The 20,636-nt window shown below is 44.7% G+C and overlaps 1 protein-coding gene across 2 annotated transcripts in view; it reads right to left on the bottom strand.

Moving 5' to 3' along the window:
- Positions 1 to 20,636, bottom strand: part of DCST2 (DC-STAMP domain containing 2) — a 285,622-nt gene that overhangs the window by 15,311 nt on the left and 249,675 nt on the right. For both annotated transcript variants that reach the window (XM_078671064.1, XM_078671063.1), the window contains 2 exons: positions 9,788 to 9,918; positions 3,816 to 3,952 (listed from right to left, as the gene is read on the bottom strand). In XM_078671064.1, the coding sequence (XP_078527190.1) occupies positions 3,816 to 3,952; positions 9,788 to 9,918 (268 nt within the window). The remainder of the gene's footprint in view (positions 1 to 3,815; positions 3,953 to 9,787; positions 9,919 to 20,636) is intronic.

Raw genomic sequence — 20,636 nt, 5'->3', positions numbered from 1 at the left:
AGTGCATAATTCTAGGTATTGAATATGTGCAATAATCCAACATTGACACATAAAGTTACCAATTTACCGATTTCCAACGGCAGTTAAAAATAATACATAATACTTTTCCTCAAATTGATAGCCTTCAAGATAGAGAGCAAAACCAAAGGGCATGATGGACAGAGTGTTGAACATTGCAAGCACTCACCCCCAGTCAACTGATCTGGGTTTAATCCATCATCATTCTTTAGCTCACTCCGCCACCCCAGTTCAGACATGGCCATATGCAAATCAGTCTGAACCTGTGCCTCGTGGGAACAGTCCAGCCCGAACTGCCGGTGTAAACTGGGGTGGCGTGGTGAGCAAAAGAATTATGGATTTAACCCAGATCTATTGACTGGGGGTGAATGTTTTGATTTGTTCTGCATTCCGTCCATCAATTGTGTGTCTTTCTCGCCCTAAGTGCGCCAGGTATTCGCAGACGTGGGTCCTGGGCTCACTGTGCCACTGGAATCAAGCTATCCTGGCTGAAGAGGGGTGAAACCCTGAAACCAGTCCTAGGATGCTTGTTTCCGGTCCAGGGAGGACATGCCGTGGCAGTTCGGGCTGGACTGTTCCCATGAGGCACAGGGTCAAGACTGATTTGCATATGGCCAGGTTTAAACTGGGGTGGCATGTTGAGCAAAAGAATGATGGATTTAACCCAGATCTATTGACTGGGGGTGAATGTTTTGATTTGTTCTGCATTCCGTCCATCAATTGTGTGTCTTTTGCTTTCTCGCCCTAAGTGCGCCAGGTATGCCCAGACGTAGGTCCTGGGTTCGCTGTGCCACTGAAATCAAGCTATCTTGGCTGAAGAGGGGTGAAACCCTGAAACCGGTCCTAGGATGCTTGTTTCCGGTCCAGGGAGGACCTGGCTTGGCAGTTTGGGCTGTTTTTTTTCCCATGAGGCTCAGGGACAAGACTGATTTCCATGTGGCCAGGCCTAAACTGGGGTGGCATCGTCCGCAAAAGAATGATGGATTTAACCCAGATCTATTGACTGGGGGTGAATGTTTTGATTTGTTATGCATTCCGTCCATCAATTGTGTCTTTTGCTTCAAGATGAAGAGAGCAACATTAAAACACATTAACATAACATAATTCTCTATGTCACATTAACTCGAACGCTACTTTTAAATAAACTATAGTAAAACTATAGTAAAAGCAAAAATTTAAAAATAAATTAACATTAAGGTTTATTTAATGTAAATATTTGAGTTGACATTAAAAATAAAGAAATATCCTTTTGATTTTTAATTGAGGTAAATTGTCAGCTTTTACTGAATGGAGAGTGTCAACCCCACCTGTTCTGTATTCATGTCCTTTTTGCTTCTAAGTGAGTTGCACTGTGTGCCCCCTTTTACTATATCTGCAACTCGGTTATTGAAAGGTAGTGGGCTAATTATACCCCCCCCCCAAATACTGCCATATGAGACACTTCAAAAATGGCACTATCGTACATGTTATTTTCATTTTGTCATTATAATTTAGGGCGACAAGTACAAGTATTCCACCAAACAATGCAGAACTGGTTAAGCTACTCACACCAGACATGGGATAATTTGAAATCACTGCGCGGGGGAAGGACTATCTCTATGCTATCCCCCTTTTTTGGGTAGGACTCTTAATTTCTACTTCGGCGACACTGATGGACACTCTGGATTATTTTAATAATCCGGGCATGCATCCTCTCTATGCTGCTTCTTGATGTCACCTTAAAACCTGGAAACTGCACACCAAGAGAAATGTATTTAACATAGTAGAAAGGCTGCCCTCCAAGTCGCCTCTTCTGGATTGTTGCTAATAGTGCCACTCTATTTCCCTACTTCAGCATAGTGCCCTAACAAACTCTTTGGTCTGAGACAGGAAAGGGACACAATACCGCCTACAAAGCCGTTTCTGCTTCTTTGCCATTGGCAACACTTTCTTAATGCCTGATAACCGCACTCCAGAATAGTATGGGGGTTCTTTATTCAGTCTGACATAATTCTTACATTCCAACCCGTTCCGTCCTTGTATCTAAAAGCACTTTGCAGCTCATCTACCTGGCAAACTACATAAGGATGTAGACGCCTTTAGGGGGTTACGGGTTACACACTGTACATATAAGGGGTCACGTAATCCAAACGTGACTTAACAAGTCTTCCTTTATCCTAGTTTACGTTGAGGCAGGGTGAACATGGGATTAAAGGGATGCTCATGTTAGATCCAGGGGCAACATACATGAAAGTGAGAGTATCTTCTTGAGAAGCCTTGCCCAGATTCTGCCTTTGGAGCAAGGATTTCACAGCCAGTTGGGATGGATTGAGTGAGTGGGAGCAAGACCACATGAACAAGTTACTTGCCTTCGGTAACATTATTTCTGGTGGATACTCTCTCTAACCGCAGATTCCTCACCTTTAGATTATTCTCCAGCCCCAGATTGGATCCGGAAGATTTTTCAGCACAGCCCCTGCATGGTTGTACGACGGTACAACACAGGTAAATACATCGTATGCCTTTGTCACACGTTTTTTAGCATGCATGTTTTTACAGCGAATATGTATTTACAACGCAGGCCAATACCATGCATTGTATTTAGATTTAAAAACAATGTATTTGTGTGGGAGACCCTCCACCCCCAACTTACCTTAGATGAGTGGTATTGGCATGCGGTGTAAATGCATATTCGCTGTAAAAATATGCGTGATAAAGGCACAACGAGGTAAAAACCTTGTTGTAAAGGATGTTCCCCCCCTGCACGGCAGTAGGTGGCCACCTGCAGCTCCACATCAACTTCACTCCCTAGAAGGGATGGCTGGTGCACCAAATAGGGGGAGACACACCTCGAGGAGATCTCTCACAGACAGCTGCTCGCAATAGTCCTTACAAACTTTACACTATGTACTTTTAGGAGAGGACATATTACCTTCCCTTGTAAAATGGAAAAGAATTTAGGCAGAAAAAGATCATCAACTAACGAGAAAAAAGTAGCAGCTCGCTCTGGATCAGAGTACGAAGGCACAGAAAAAAAAGCAGCTGGCATCAGCATGCTTCAGTGGCACCTGTATGCTGTATCCGCTGTCACATCATGGGCGGAGCAGAGCTGCATGATGCTACCTACTGTCGCACAGGGAGAATGCTGAAAGCATCTTCCAGATCCAGTGTGGTTCCAGAGGATATTCTAAGGAGTGGAATCTGAGAGTAGAAGTATCCATCAGAAAGTGTAATTCTAATATTCCATTACATGTGGTCTATCCAGAAATGCTAGGGTCGGCTAGACAAATTCCCGCACTCACGCAGGAAAGACCGCCTCTCAAGAGAGATGTTAAATTCCCCATCATTCCCCAAAATGCAATGAACCTCAGCACTTTGTGCCCGAATATCAGAGCTACAAACACCTTACACTCTCTTAAGAATGCCATTATACCATGCATAATTTTACTCTCCTTCCTGTGGATTGTCTCATTGTGGATCCTTAATGTGGTGAGTGGACCTGGAAAAATCACATCCTACCCACTATTGCTTTAATGAAGGCATCTCACATATTGTTGAGCAGCAGTAGCACACTTAAAACTGTGTTGCATTCTCTAATCCTATTTTATATCTTGCTTTTCCTCTTCTCACATGATCTGAATCATCCTACGTGGATTTAAACACATTCCATTATGTCTAGCTTCTTTCTAGCTTCAGTTATGGATGTCCCTGCTAATGCAGGTTTACCTCATTTAATATGGTCAGCAATATGTCAGAGGTTTAACTCTAAGCTTAGCTGGTGCTGAGGGTTACTATTTGTCACCATCCCACTTTCTTACCTTTACATCCAGGAGTTATGCAGGGTACGAAAAACTCCCTATTGCTAGCCTCAGAAGCCAGTCCACAGGCTAAACAGTACTGCTTCTTGGGCTTTATTAACTGTAGTAACTTCTTCAAGCAGCCAGATCCTTTTATCCTGCAGAGAACAGGAGGTTTAAGACATAGGTTGGGAAGTGAGACTCATTTGTGCAATCCTCCATTCTGTGTCGGACTGCTACTTGTTCCTCTACACACAGTCAAACTCATTCCAATATGTAAAGACAGTTACAGAAGAGACATCTAGTCAACACATCCCACTCTCACTCCAAATAAATAAAAACAGTAGCAGAAGACCTATCTACTAAGCAAATCCCACTTTCACCCCAAATAGATACTAAGTTACAGAAGACTTATCTGCTCAACAAGTCCCACTCTCCCTCCAAACAGATAAAAACAGCTGCAGAAGACACATCTACTAAACAAATCCCACTGTCGCTCCAAATAGATACAAACAGTTGCAGAAGACACATCTACGAAACAAATCCCACTGTCGCTCCAAATAGATACAAACAGTTCCAGAAGACACTCAACAAATCCCACTCTCGCTCTAAATAGATAAAAACTATCGCAGAAGACTCATCCACTAAACAAATCCCCCTCCTAATCCAAATAGACAAAACAGTTGCAGAAGACACATCTACTAAACAAATCTCACTCTTGCTCCAAATAGATAAAAACAGTTACAGAAGACACATCTACTAAACAAATCCCACTGTCGCTTCAAATAGATAAAAACAGATACATAAGACACATCTACTAAACAAACCCCACTCTTGCCCCAAATAGATAAAAACAGTTGCAGAAGACATAGCTAGTAAATGATCTAAAGAAAGTCCAACAGTAATATGCATTTTCAGGGATACTGAACACGCTCATCAATCAACCATCTGGCGACATGGTACCCAGTATATTACTCAAGAAGGAGGTTTGTAATCTAGAAGAAAATGCTGCTCCCCACATTGGCCTTAAACAATCCAAACTGCAAAAGTATAACCTCACAAGGCATTGTTCATATATTTAAATGTGAACACTTACACATTTACAAAGATAAAGCTTTTTTGCATTAATTTTTTGTTTCTTATTACCTTTTTTAAACTTATTTAAAGCCTTCCATTATGGGGTAGACCAACATGTCACCCTCACTTTACATCGTCCCACTCAAGTACCCGTCCACCCTCTTTACCCACACTTGTCCCAGTTACATATTTTGTAACTTTTTTTGCATCCTATAGTTTTGAACATGCCCCCCATTCTGTGTCTGGTTCCGCCTTTCCCTCCTTGGTTATCTTCCTTGGTCAGACATCTGTGTTTTCTGTCTTGCACATGTTGGACTTCAAATAATTTTTCTAAACATTCAACTTCGTTTACAAAATTTTTTACTTTTAAACATTTTGCTTTACAATTTCTGAACTTTTTAATACATTAAAGTTGTAGTGCACTCCATTTTGGCACATTCGAATTTTTATAAAACATTTGACAATCTTTAATGATTTACTTCTTTTTAAAGCATTCTTAAAATTCTGGTCAATTATGTGGCATCTTTGGGTTTTTAGAGCAAAGTATGGGTTTGCAATTACAGCTGTGCACAGTGGTCTCTCGTCACGTAATGTCCTCAGAGAACCCCTAACCCGTTTGAGTGGTGTGATGTTATTAGTTGAATTTTTCCTATGGTTGTGTTTAGTAGGTGTGGTTTGTCCTGCAATTGTCTTCCAAACGTCTGAGAAGTTGGTGTGGTGTTGTGTTTAAGTAGTCTCTGGGGGTGTATCACAGTGGGTGGGTGTGTCTCTGACCTTTCAGCTAACACATGACTGCTGAGGGGGTGTAGTCTTGTTGCGCCTTGTGCTGGCTAGCATGGTTGCTGCACTTTTTAGGCCTAACGGGCATTAAGTTGCAGGCTTTCGATATGCTGTGTAACTGATTGATTAGGATTTGGATTCTGGTGGAGTTATAGCAGATTATATTTTCTCTAAATAGAATATAGGGTACTTGTGTTGTCCAACTGGATAGAGGCTCCTTATAAACATGAGACTGGTCCTACAAGAGGTCAATTAACGAAAAAAGAACATTTCTAGTCGAGGAGACAGGCTTGACTGGTTATTATGTTTGCTCTTTGGCTCCTTAGGCATTTGGGAATTGACAATGTCCATCCTTTATGAGGAAGGGGCTTCAGGGAATGAGTGATCTTCATGATGCTGATTCTTCTTTTCAGGTTGCGATTCCAATTATTCCTGAGGGTGATTTTTGTTATTAGTCATAATACAAACAGAGAGCGTCAGATAGTCGGATAACAACCCTTCAGGGCCCTGGAAAACATACAGACATGATACCGAACAAACACGACCTATAATTTTGGGTTTCAGACATTAAAAAAAGACATTATCCTGCAATCTTATGGTCTATTTCAAACTCCATGATGACAGCACCAGCTTTCTCGCAGTGATTGGACAACTTGTTCTAACTCCTAGAGTTCACAATTTTAATCTCCTCTAGGTTTATGAGATTACTGTGGAAAAGGTTAATGAAAAGTCAAACCCTTGTCAATCTTTCCTTGCTTCCCAAATGATAGTAAAGTACCATTTTACAGTGTTCTTTAAGGTAACTACATTTGCTCCATCTCCACAAAGAGTTTATCACATTGCCATCAACACTGCACCTTCCTCTTAGCCGCTGTTTTGATACATATATACTTCCAAACTGATAGTGAATAACAAACTTGAGGAATATTTAAAAGACATTTACAGAATAGTCTTATTGTGAAGTCCAGTTCCTCAATTGTGGCATCTATGGTTTTTGTCCTATGACCATTCCTCATAGATAACCATGAACAATTGATAATCCTCAACCCTTATAAATGAAATTCTGGAAGTAGTACAGAAAGTTATAATATTCACCTAAAGTGAACAGTGAGTAGCTTATCAATTGCTTTACAAAAAGCCACTGTTTGTTATCCACAATTATCTTCCATGACTGATCAGCAACTTTTGATAGTCGAGCACTCTGTCCAACTCAACTAAGTTATAGCTCTCAAAATTGCTAGTACACCCATGAAAGGCCTGCCTCGCTAACCTCTCCTTCACAGTCTCAAGTTCTTCACAATGGTCTTTGGTCACCTCTCTTATCGTAAGAGAGACACCCTTTCCGGGTTAGGATAAGAGCAGAGCATGAAAATATAAGAACTGAAGGGGTGAAATTTATTAGCAGAAAGAGCAAGCTAATGCTCTGGGAAATCTACTTCAAACAATAGGACTTTTTGGTTCCACCTAGAGAGATGTAGAGGGATAGCATGCAAATGCAACACAACAGGTGACTAATTCTGTGGTTTTTCTGGTGAGCTCACAAAATATATAATACAAACTACTACCGGTTGTCTTCTGCACATTGGGCTTTTAACATACTTTCTCACATGAAATTTGTGGTATGTTTTGCAACCTCTGCCTGAAGCTCATACTCCTTGGCACACCAATGCCAAATACACCATGGTGGACTTACTCTGTGTGTTGCACTGTGATAAAAGTAACAGTGGACACGATTTTTAAAATGGCTCATTTTATCCCTGTGTAAAAGATTCTTACGGGTGCTGAAATTGCACAATGATTAATTTGTGACATTTGCTAGCTTTACGGTCTTAAACATTCAATTAGATCAGACTCTGGATCGTGACACGACTGGCAACGGCCTCCGATTGTCAGCCAATCTAATGGACATATCTAACATCTTAATTTGGACCAGAACAATATCTTCAATGCTTTAACCATGAAGGTCAAAGCAAGTGGATCAAATAGGCACACAAGTACTGGAATTTCCATACGGTGTTTAGTCAGAATATTGGAAACAAAATATCATGGGACAATATTTTGTGTCAAGAATATCGAGGACAAAACTATCGCGAAGGTAAGTTTCTATAGGTAGGTAAGTTTTTCTATGTATAACTCCACATATATGTACCGTGACATACATATATATCTTCAAGGTACGTAGATGTGGAGTTAAGAATAGTAAATCTATACTTACCTACTTGCACTTACCTTCTCGATATTTTGGTCCTCGATATTTTTGACTCGATATTCTGTCCACGCGATATTTTTAGTTCTGATATTCTGTCAGTGATCCCTCCATGCAACGACACTCCTAGTGCTAATAACCGGTCACCATTCATTATTTTATAAAGGGATTAATCTGCATTTGTACTGTGGAAGTTGACATTGTGAAGAAATTAACAAAAAACAAGATTGCTTTTTTTAAATTATTCATCAGCTCAAGATAACTCTAAGGAAAAGTGCGAAATATCACTGTACACCCGAGCCTCACTCCGCTGGCAATCGGTTCCGAGTGCCCTTCTGTGTTTTCCCCTTCCTGATCTCTATGAACCAAACTTTGTTCTTGCTGCTTCATTTTTATTTATGGGTAGGTCAAGTCATGAAAACTCCTACCCTTCGGCTAAATACACTTGTTTGATTGGTGGATTATCCATGCAGTTTTTAACCGCTCTGAGATCCAACCTTTCGTGGACGACATATGTCAGTGTACACATTTAGCCTTTCATCTGTTCTGGTGAACTAGGTGCCTAGATATGATGTCGTTTAAATGAGTGACTCACATTTTATTTCCCAGAGCGACCTCAATATAATTGACTGGACATGGTCCCTAGTGAGTGATCATTCTGGGTAAACTGACTCATTAGTCCCAGCTCTTGCACGGATTCCTTGATTTTTCCAGGACTTTTTTTCTTGGAAAAAGCCCACTTCTACAGCGAGATATATTGTAATCCTGGGTTACCCCTATATCACTGGCATTTCCTGTCTCCTATCTGCCTATGGTTTGTGTGGGTCTGTTGTTTATGGGTGGGGTGGATGCTGGCTTCCCAGTGGCCCCTGCTGTTGGGGAGTAGCAACGATAGACTTGCATGGGCAGTGGCCCGTCTACTGTATGGCATCATTGGCTGTTGGTCATGGTGCAGCGCTTTGAGTCTTGTGAAACAGTAACTGATTCCAAGATGGAACGCCTAGTCCGATTTCATGATCATCAATCCACAATACCTCATGCTTCTTTCTGCTCAGGTGACTATACAGAATAGTAAGTAAGGACACCACTGACACAGGAGCTGCGTAAAGAAAGGCTTCGGTGTCCCATTTTCGAACAGATTCATCATACCTTACGATAAGTTTTTCAACCTTATGTCCTCCTTGACTGCTGTTGTTAGTGTTGTAATCCACATGGTTCTACAGTTCATTCAGGGGGTTTTGCACTTATCAGCTTTTGGCTGTAGAAGGAAGGTCTGTCCTCTGCCGCGTGATTTCTTGGTTCTAATGATATGATATCTAGATCTGGGGGAGGTGTATTATTTATTTATTATTACCCCACTACCAGCAGCATCATGTTACACCTAATAATATCCTATTGTATCTAATAGTGAGCTGGAAACAGCCACTAGGTCTATGATTTGGTCCATGATGCAATGCCTCGTTACGACTGTGTTGTGTGTAAAAACCTATTTATTGCTACCTGATTAACCGTGTATGAAGTAAATGTCTACCATGTATGCGTTGTTACTGTTTGAAACACCCTATGTGTGGGTTTTTTGTTCATGTCAAAACAAAACGAAATTCCCCCCAAAACAAAGTGAGTAGAAAGGTGTCTTCCAGCTACTGCAACCATCCTTTGACAAATGTCCACTGACTGGCATTTCTTGAGTTCGACGGAGTGTGCTGGGAGGAAAGCAAGATGTAGACTTTCAATCCGAGGACCCCCATCTCACAGCGGCAGTGTAACATAACCATTTAATACTTAATATAGACAGTCTGGCAAATGACAACACTCACTCATAGACTCACATGAGTAGGAGCTACTGGGAGTCCCATCCCACCTCGCCCTGCTGCCCACATGACTGCGTCCTGCTGGTGTGAGATGAGGATCTTGAGAGGGAGATACTCACTTGCGACCTATTATTTTCAGAGGGTTGAACGTTGGGTCATCCAGTGAATTCTTTGCAACTTTGGTCACCATGTTATTTGGCACACCCAGTCGTTTCATCGCGATGCTGTTGTACAAGAAGCAAATCCGTTCCTGGGGCAGAATCATATGGAGCTGAGGTTAGCATGGTGAGAGCGGAATATGGAGGGGAACCCTGCCCATGGAGCATGTCAACAGATGCGGCTCAGAATATCTGTAGGACCAGACACAGTGAGGGGGATGGGATCAGCAAGAGGGGCTAGAGTACAGTGAAAAGCAGATACATACCAGAGTCATCCACGGAGCACCATCATGTTGGCAAACTGTTACAGTGCAGGTTGTCCAAAGAAGCAGTGGACGGGATACAGGGAAACCAGCCTTATGCAGTTAGTAAAGGTGGCTGACCCACAACAAGAACCAAGCACACGCAGGGATCAGCACAAGGATGTCAGAATATAAGTAGTGTCAGCCAAGGGTAAGCAGGGATGAGCCTGGCATTAGAGTGAATGGGACCCCATGTAGGGAGAGGGAGTTTGTGCATGTGGGGAACGACAATCAAAGGTAGCGCTGATCAGACAGTGAACCTTATATAGAGGGAATCAGAAAAGTTTACCTGGAACATGTTAAGCATGGATAAGCATCATTTGTCCGCCTATCTGAGCATGAATGTAGAGATAACTGGGGACAGAACAGAGTCAGTAGACACAGGTTGGACCTTGAGGAGAAGGTGAACAGCAGGGATCAGCAGAGGTGGGTTGGAGTATAGAGAAATGAAACATAGTGCAGATGGGACCGCAGAGGTGAGGCAGAATAAAGCCAACTGGACAAATAAAGAGGCCACCAGAAAGAGGGCCATGACAGAAAGGCCAGGCCATAGAGAGCCAACTGGACAAAGAAAGAGGGCCATTAGAGATAGACCACACCACAGAGAGCCAACTGGACAAAGAAAGAGGGCCACCACAGATAGGCCAGACCATAGAGAGCCAACTGGATAAAGAAAGAGGGCCATCAGAGACAGGTCAGACCACAGAGAGTCAACTGAACAAAGAAAGAGGGCCATCAGAGATAGGTCAGACCATAGAGAGAATTAGATACAAAGCTGAGGACTGGGATGGAGTATAGAGGGTAGTGGACACAGGCAGGCTTCTAAATGAAGTGAGCTAGAACATAGAGAATCAGGCTTAGAGGGCTGCCAGGGACCAGATGTGCATCAGAAAATAGAGAAAACAGGACACAGAGAGGAGGTCAGCTGATATGTACCCTAGTAGGGCGAATCTGACACCAAGAAGGGCGATGAAAGATTTTACTCCAATGTAGTGATTGTCTGCTTTATCCTTTACATGTATTCAACACAGCCTACCTCAAACAGCTCTGACCCACACAATTAAGGCATGCATTCAAGCCCTAGTCCTCTGTCAACTGCTTCTACCTCAAGTGGACTTCCCCACTGTTGCATACCATGAAAGAAAACAAGTTACTTACCTGTAACTTTGGTTCCCCAGTATTGGTAACTTTCATAGATTCCCATGCTTTGTATCATTCCCCGTCGTCGGACTGGGAGTCTCGGTAATAAAAAATATCATAGTAGTAGGTACAAAAGAGAAAGGAAAGGCCTAGGCCTCATTCCCTTTTGTAACATATCAGCCTCTTTTTGTAAAAGAGACCAAACTCTAGGCGTCAGCCAATCAGAAGAGCCTCACCCTTAGAACCTTCCTGAAGGAACCTCAGAGCCTCAGATTTTCGTAGCCGTAGTGTGCTAGACACCATACTTGCTGAAGGCTGAGCTTTCCCCGGGGAGGTGGGTGGGCGCATGGGAATCTATGAAAGTTACCAATACTGGGGAACCAAAGTTACAGGTAAGTAACTTGTTTTCTTGCCCCAGTATTGGAACTTTCATAGATTCCCATGCTTTGTATCAGAATAGCAAGCAGTAAACACCATAAACACATTTTGTAAAGCAGTATATCATAACATTAGCCAGAAAATTACAAAATGTGTCACCCATGGAAGGTGGGATAGAAAGGAAAGCTCACCCATCACTTGAAGAGGTTTCTCAGGACAGCCTGGCCCACAGCCGCGTCATCCTGCTGCAATGACTCTAAGCAATAATGCTTAGTGAACGTGTGCACGCTGCTCCAGGTAGCAGCTCTGCAGATGTCCTTTAATATGTACCCCCGCAAAGAGGGCCGTAGAAGAAGCCACTGATCTCGTCGAGTGAGCACGGATCTTGCCCACTAGAGGTTTTCCTGCTAACTTGTGGCAATGCAGAATGGCACTTGAAATCCATCTCGAGATCCCCTGTTTAGACAGAGGGAGACCTTTGTTTGGACCGCCGAAAGCAATGAACAATTGTGAAGATTTTCTAAAGTCTTTGGTGCGGTCCATGTAGAACTTTAGACAGCGTTGCAAATCCAGAGATTGCAATGTCTTTTCTGCTGGAGTGACTGGGTTCGGAAAAAATGTCTTTAGTATGACCGGCTCATTTAGGTGAAAGTCAGTGGGGACCTTGGGAATGAACCTTGGGTTCGTCCTTAAGATGGTAGTGTTCTTTTTGAACTGCAAAAACGGTTCTTGGATAGTTAAGACTTGCATCTCCCCCACTCGCCTCGCTGATGTGAGGGCCAAGAGTAAAGCTAACTTCCATGATAAGAATTTTAGGTCTGAGCGGTGAATCGGCTCAAAAGGTCCCTTCATTAGTTGAGCCAGGACTAAGTTTAGATGCCATGCTGGAGGAGGAGATCGCACTGGCGGATAGACCCTGAACAGGCCTTTGAGGAATTGTTTGACAATTCTTGCAGACCACAACGAAGGACCAGAATCAGATCTTCTGAATCTCGAAATCGCCGCTAAATGAACCTTGATAGTAGAATGGGACAGATTAGACTTAGCTAGCGAGAGTAGGTAAGGTAGGAGCTGATGAGGTTTTGACGTGAAAGGATCAATCTTTTCTTTCTTGCACCAGATACAGAATCTTTTCCACTTCAGTCTGTATGTTTTGTTTGTGGACGGAGCCCGTGCCTGAGAGAGGATGTCTTTGACCTCATTGAAAAGAGGAACATTCATGTATTCTCGCTGGTCAGGAGCCATGCAGTCAGGTGCAACGATCTCGGGTCTGGATGCCAAACTTGTCCTTCGGACATTGCCAGGAGATCCGGAACCTCTTCCAGCTTTATCGGAGGTACTAGCGATAGCAGATGGAGCTCGGTGTACCAGAATTGTCTTGGCCATGCCGGGGCTATAAGGATGAGCTTGCATGGTTCCGTCCTCATTTTCCTGAGGAGACGAGGAAGCAGGGGAATCGGTGGAAATGCATAGAGAAACCTCCCCGTCCAGGCTATCGATAGGGCATTGCCCAATGAGCCTTGGTGATGGAACCTGCTGGCGTAGGCTAGGCACTTTTTGTTGGTCGGCGTTGCAAAAAGGTCCACCTCTGGTGTGCCCCATTTTTGAAAGAGTAGATCTATTACTTGTTGTTTCAGCTCCCACTCGTGACTGACTGAGGCGAGCCTGCTCAGCCTGTCGGCTCCCTCGTTGAGCACTCCTGGTAAGTGCTCCGCCTTTAGAGAAATTCCGTGAAGAATTGTCCATTCCAGAATCTGTTGAGCCTCTCGCGACAAGGGGAGTGACCTCGTCCCTCCTTCCTTGTTCACATAATGCATAGCCGTGGTGTTGTCCGTCCTGACTAGCACCTGTGAACCCTGGATACGCGGAAGAAAGGCTTGAAGGGCTAGCCTGATCGCTCTCAGCTCCAACAGATTGATGCGTAGCTTTTGGTCGCTTGGAGACCAATGGCCGCTGACCTGCAGGTCCTGCATCACTGCTCCCCATCCCTCCAATGACGCATCCGTCGTCAGTATGTGAGGTGATGGAACGCTTGCGAAGGATAGACCTTGGCATAAGTTCTGTGGATTCGACCACCAAAGCACCGCCTCCTTCATCTCTTGAGTGACCATTACTTTGTCGTCGAACGATCCGTGCACTTGCTGCCACTGGAGGTCCAGTTGCTCCTGCAGGGGGCGCATCCGGAGCCTGCAGTGCGGGATCAGGGGTATACAAGATGACATCACCCCCAACAGCGACTTGTAGCTGCGTACAGAAAGACACTTTTTTCTTTGAAGGCTTCCTGCTAATCTTTGCAGTTTCTGTACCCTTTCTCGAGTAGGAAATGCTTTTGAGAGCCGCGAATCCAACATCGCTCCCAGGAACCGCGCTGTCCGTGACGGCAGCAGCGTGGATTTCTCCATGTTCAAGGTGAGACCCAGATTTTGGAACAGAGTGGTGCAAGCCTGCACCGCGTCCTTCGCTAATGCTCTGGTCGGGGCCTTTAGTAACCAATCGTCCAGGTAAGGGAAGACCTGGAAGTGGTTTTTCCGCAGAAATGCTGCTACAGGTGCCAGCACCTTCGTAAAAATCCTTGGAGCAGAGCGAAGGCCGAACGGCAAGACTCTGAACTGAAAATGGCTCTTGGCTACTGTGAAGCGTAGGAACCTTCTGTGCGCTGGGTGAATCGGGATATGGAAGTACGCATCCTCCAGATCGAGTGTGGCCATATAATCCCCCGGGTTGACCATTTTCAAAACGTCCTGTAGGGATACCATCCTGAAGGATAAGGAGATGAGATAGGCATTTAGCTCCCTGAGGTCCAGGATGGGACGCCATTTCTCCTGCGTTTTTCTCACCAGGAAGAACCTGGAATAGAAACCGTGGCCCTGTTGATTGGAGGGGACCGGCTCTATCGCTCCTTTGCGGAGCATTTGTTGTACCTCTAGCCGCAGGAGATGCAGATGTTTTGAAGGGATGGCTGATGGGGGTCTGGGTGGAGGGACTTCCGTAAACTCCAAAGTATGTCCCCGTCTGATGATGTTGAGCACCCAACGGTCCGATGTAATTTGGGACCAGTTCAGAAGGAATTTTGACACCCTGCCTCCAACTGATGATCTCTCGGAGGAGGGAGCAGTAGGCAGAGCCAGAAGGCCGCTATTGGCGTTTGGACGAGTCTCGTCCACGGGCCGCTTGCTTGCCTTTGTTGTAAGGCCGTGAATAACCAGAGGACTGGCCCTGCCTTTGTTGGTATGACTGGCGATTCGGCTGGTACCCAGAGCTGTTCGAAGAATAGCGCTGTTGTTGGTATGCGCCTCTGTAGGTGCCACCTCTGCCTCTTGTGCCCCTAAAAGGAGTTTTGCGGTACTGGAGTGTTCCCAGCGATCTAGCTGTCTCCGTGTCCTTTTTGATGTCTTGCAGCGCGTCGTCGATCAATTTGCCGAAGAGTGCCTCGCCATCAAAAGGTAGATCAAGGACCTTGTTTTGGATTTCTGGCCGAAACCAAGTCGCTTTTAGCCACCCTTGGCGTCTTAATACTGCCGCTCCTGCCAAAGCTCTAAAGGACGTTGTGGCAATGTCCATGGCACAGTCTATTATCTCCATGGAGACCGCTTCACCTTCTTGCAAGGTTTTCTTGGCTTCCAGCCCGTTTTCTGGTATAAGCTGATCCAAATAGGGAGCTATATTGCACCATAACTGGCGATCATATCGTCCCAATATTGCCAAAGCATTGGCGGCGCGAACCAGAAGGCTAGCAATGGATGAAAATCTCTTGCCTGTGTTATCCAGCCGCCGTCCATCCTTGTCAGGAGGGGCTGTCAAGGGAGCAGAAGGGTTCCGTGACTTCCTTTGCGCCGCTTGTGAGATTACAGAGTCCGGCTTGGGATGACCTGTCAGGGCAGCCGGTCCATCATCCGGCGCTTTATACTTTTTGTCAAGGCGCGGTAGCACAGGGACCACCGTCGCTGGGTTTTTCATGGTCTTCAAACCCTCCTTCCATAGATGTTCCACAATCGGAATGGACCTCGTAGTCTTGCGGTGAGTGTCTTTAAAATCGTACAAGAAACAGTCTGTGGTTTCCGCAGGCAATACCAACTTAAATCGGCCGGCTGCACGTTCCATCAGTTGGTGAAAACTGCCAATGTCAGCAGGAGGAGAATCACCTAGGTCCTGGTGGGGCGAAGCTGGATCCGGGATGATGTAGTCATTGTATTCATCCCCTTCCTGATCCGAGCCCTGATTATCACCGGATGACGCATCCGTATCATTATCATGATCCCCATCCGGATCATCCGCTGTTCCAGACGCAGCCTGGGGCACTGGCCGCTGTGGTTGAGGAGGAGTCTGCACTGGGTGTACAGGAGGGACAATTGAAGAGTGGTCCTTTACTGGTGTTGACGGAGTAGACCTCCTCGGCGCTGGTCGCTCGGCCTTGGACTTGTAGTCTTGCAACATCTTGTGCAGGTCATGCAGGAAGGACGTCGGGACTGAAACCATGTCTTGTGATTCACAGTCCATTAAGTGGTCTGTTTGTGGGTAGTCACCTCCACCTTGTTCATATGCCTCCTCTGAGTCCGTCTCTTGACTTTTAATGAGAAGCTGAGATGGGCTATTCGCATAATCAAAGCCATCCTGACCGTCTCCCTCAGAGTACTCCTGGTCTAGCAACATCGTTGGGGGTAATGAGGTCACCCTCCTTGGGGATGTCATTTCAGGCGTGATTCTTGTGAGAGATATTGTTACCCTTCTCTCTGCAGCCAGTATCGTTGGTTGGTCCGTCGACGCCGGTGAAATCCTCGTCGACGAGATAGGAATAGTAGATGTCGTCGTCGACGCCACCGACGACGAGCCCGCCGTCGATGTAGAAAGTGTTGTCGTCGTCGAAGCACTCGTCGACGACATGACCGTCGTCGACACCGTCGTCGACGTCGTCGTCGGTACTGCCGTCGTCGACACCGTCGTCGACGATGATGGTTTCTTCGTCGACGATGTCTTCGCCTTCGTCGACGATGTCGTCGGCATACTTCCCGTCGACGCCGCAGTCGTCGAGCTCTTTTTACACGACGACGAAGCTTTCGTCGTCGACGCTCCCGCCGACGAGCCCGTCGACGGGACCAATTGGATCTTGGGCTTCATTTTCGTCGTCGACGGAGCCACCGTCGACGAAGTCTTCGTCGTAGAGGACTTGGAACTCCTCTCTGAAGAGTGTGAAGAGGGTTTCTTGAAGGCTGGGTCTGTCTTCTCACCCTTACGAGGCGAAACCAGTTCTGCCTTGCCCGACCCACTGTGGTGGGGGGAACCTCCTGAACCCCGGCCATCAGACTCCCTGGGGGTCTTTTTTGAAGCCTTAGAGGGGCGCCCAATAGAGGAAGATGGGGAACCTCTACCCCTTTTCACTGACCTTTTAGAGGAAGCACAGGACGCCGATTCCTCCTCATCACTGGAAACTCCATGTTTCCTTTCCTTCTGCCTCTGCAACCATGTAAGAAGCCTTCCAGCACGATCTCTCAAGGTCTTGGTGGAGAGAGTGCGGCAAATCTTACAGTCCTCTGCCCTGTGATCTGGATACAGGCAGTAGATGCAATCCTTGTGTTTGTCTTCCACAAACAGCCTTTTCTTCCCACAGGTGGAACAGGGCTTGAAAAGGGCTTTCTTCTTCTCAACCTCAGACATTTTGAAGAAGAAAGAGTTTCCTGAAGAAATCTGAAGAAAAATCTGAAGAAATATCTGTAGAAATGGGTTTTAAAGAGTAGAAATAGAGCAGAGCTCAATGGAGACTCCCTAGCACAACGTGCGGTAGAAAATCTGAGGCTCTGAGGTTCCTTCAGGAAGGTTCTAAGGGTGAGGCTCTTCTGATTGGCTGACGCCTAGAGTTTGGTCTCTTTTACAAAAAGAGGCTGATATGTTACAAAAGGGAATGAGGCCTAGGCCTTTCCTTTCTCTTTTGTACCTACTACTATGATATTTTTTATTACCGAGACTCCCAGTCCGACGACGGGGAATGATACAAAGCATGGGAATCTATGAAAGTTCCAATACTGGGGCAAACATGCATTGGCACCACACAGAGGATGAAACACTCACACACTCAAGTGCAACATATACCCCTCTTAACACAACACAAAAGATAAACACAAATGCACAGCTAGTAAAATGAAAATTCACTACATTCTCTTTCTTGCTCCAGCTCACCAGCACCTTGCCTGCCCTTCACAATCCATTCCATATTCCAACAAGCATCATCAGCTAGCACCACATATCCTTTCTGAGGCTTTCCATGTCTTCCAAAGTTAACATACTCTGACAGTCTGTAGTTTTTTCCCCACTCCTACAGCACCACTTTTGTAACCCATTTTTTCATGCACTTTGACGGATTATGGTACTTTTTGTATTTAGCGGGGGTCTCCAACCTTTTCAGTACTGGGAGCTGCTTATGTTCAATGAAACACATTGAAAGCTAATAATGTTATTAGTGTTGTATCATTTCAATGTTTATATGTATATTGATTCAACCAAGCAAAAGCTTTCTAATTTAATAATCTTGGCTGCACACAGGTGAGCTACTCAGAGGTAGCTGGAGAGCTACAGTAGCTGACATGCTACTGGCTGGAGACCCCTGATTTACAGGGTGTTTGTCACCTTCATTATTATTATGTCTATATCCGTCTTCCAGTCTCTCCCTCTGTTTAGTCACTAAGAGTACAACCTATTCCAATGTGCTCTCTCTCCTATTGAAGCAAAGAGGCTAACCGCAGGGAACTGTCCTTAATGCCCGCAATATCTCCCACTTTACAAGACAACCCACACACCCTGCTAATAGCACAGTGTATGCAATCATTCTGTTTGGTATCTCATCCAAGGCATTTACTTTCAGATAAATCACATCAGTATTATAGTGCATAACACCATAACTCACTAGGAATATTCGACATAAATAGAACTCCGTTGTCTGTGGCAATTTCCACGGGTATGTCTCTTCTAAACACCCTATCCAAGAACTGGATAACATTTCATAACGCCAATTCCTTCCCAGCCTCACTCCATCACCCACTTAAAAAAATTCTCTAATTCTCCTCAACTCTTCATTGGATTCGTCTTCCTTTCCCGCTCCTATTCTCCAACTATGTTTTACAATGCGTACATCTCTGTCATTTACCTTTTTCCATTTCCTTCCTCCACTTCCAATGACCTGTCCTGTCCTTTCTTCCTTCACTGTGGCCTGTCACAAACAATATCTCTAGCTGGTATCTTTCCTGCCACTTTTGTGATCAAGTGAATGCAACACAGGGAGATCCACTACACTGCACCACTTGTCGTCAAAATCACTATAGCACGCTTCATTCCAGTTGTATATTCAATCCTTTTAATTAGATTCCTCATATCATTTCTCTTATCTACAAACTTGAGAACAAATCAATATGAATACTCTATCAATCCCATCAACTGCTCTTTCTTGAATGTATTGTCTATCTACTCCTTCAGTCTCAATCACTCTTTGCAAATGGGTTTTCCAAGAATGTCTACGTTAAGATGAGACGGTGCCTTATTGAAGACAGCACCATATCAATTTTCTTAACACCACATCATCCAGGCATCAGGTATCATTTTGGAAGTAGCTTACAAGCAGCCTGCCATTTAATCAAAATGTTACAAATCGCCCTCTGGAACACTGGCAAAGCTGATGCCATGTAGATGGCAGGAGCCTGAACTTGTCGGCTAAAAACACATCACAAAGACAAATGATAGCACCATATAGTTCTAATTATGTTAAATAATACACAGAATAAATATCATGAGTCATAGAGCGCCTAACATTACCTATGGCATCACACATTTTGTTATTGGGAAGAGGGTGGCAATCCTGTTGACATCCCTCAAGTTTCAAGACATTTTGATCTTACCATCCGACTCAATATTACCACAGTTGGTCTCAACCATTCAGATCACTCAATTACCCCAATCTATCCCTCTTTATATAACTAGCCAAATTCCTCTCCATGCAGTTTCCTCACACTACGATGCATGTTACACATTTTGCACAACAGGATGTGCACCTCTCCTAAACAAAATCTTTATCTTTTCCAACATATTGTTGCACACTCGGAGGTCATTTTTCTAATAGTTCTATAACTGGTTCAGCCCCCATATCACATCACACATTTTTCTATGTAGATAACACTCTTAGAACCACCTCACTGCTAAAGATAACCTAATATTTCAGTGAGCTATGTGAATATGCCACAGGGTTAATGTAGACATTATAATATCCGTGTTCCAACGTCTTGCTAGCTTCAGACCATCAGCATCTACTTCAGATTTTCTTTACCAGAGACATCCAAAATCCACCCTGTAGACTCTTCCCAACCATCACCATCCTACCCATAATTCCCCTATCCTTTGTCAGTTTCTCTTTCTTTTAAGTATTGTTTGACTTCAATGAACAAGTTATGTACCCTTTTGTAACGCCTTATCTGGTAGAGACTCTAGCTAACTACAGATTCCTTACCGTAGTTTTATCCCCAGGCGTCAAACAGGGTCTGGAATTTTTTTCGGAAGCAGTATCTATGCGCGCCAGTAGGCGTTGTCGCTCAGCTCCGGGTGGCGTTGTTGGCGTCGTCTATGCCGGAAGGGACATTTGCACTGCCTATATAGGTGCCACCCAGGCGAGTTGACGTTAGTAACGTTTAGCGACCTTCCATGCCAGCAGCTCGGAGCCATGAAGTACACTGACCACCGGTATGGAAAACTAGGGCCTTGAAAGGGGAAAAGCACTGACCCTAGAAATATGGTCACAGAGTGGGGAGGATGGGTGGGTTAGTAAGGAATCTGTGGCTATATAGCGTCTCTACCGGATAGCGCATTACCGAAGGTAAGTAAATTGCTCATCTGATAGAGACTCCTAAACTCAGATGCCTTACCTTAGAACAGATTCCCAAACAATACCTCCACGGAGGTGCGTCTGCGGACCAATTTCACATGAGGAAGTTCTGAGGGACTGAATGGGCAAAATG

This window comes from Lissotriton helveticus, chromosome 12 (genome assembly GCF_964261635.1).
Source record: "Lissotriton helveticus chromosome 12, aLisHel1.1, whole genome shotgun sequence".
Classification (NCBI taxonomy): domain Eukaryota; kingdom Metazoa; phylum Chordata; class Amphibia; order Caudata; family Salamandridae; genus Lissotriton; species Lissotriton helveticus.
The sequence above is the reverse complement of the archived record's forward strand: the minus strand, read 5'-3'. Positions and strand labels throughout refer to the sequence as shown.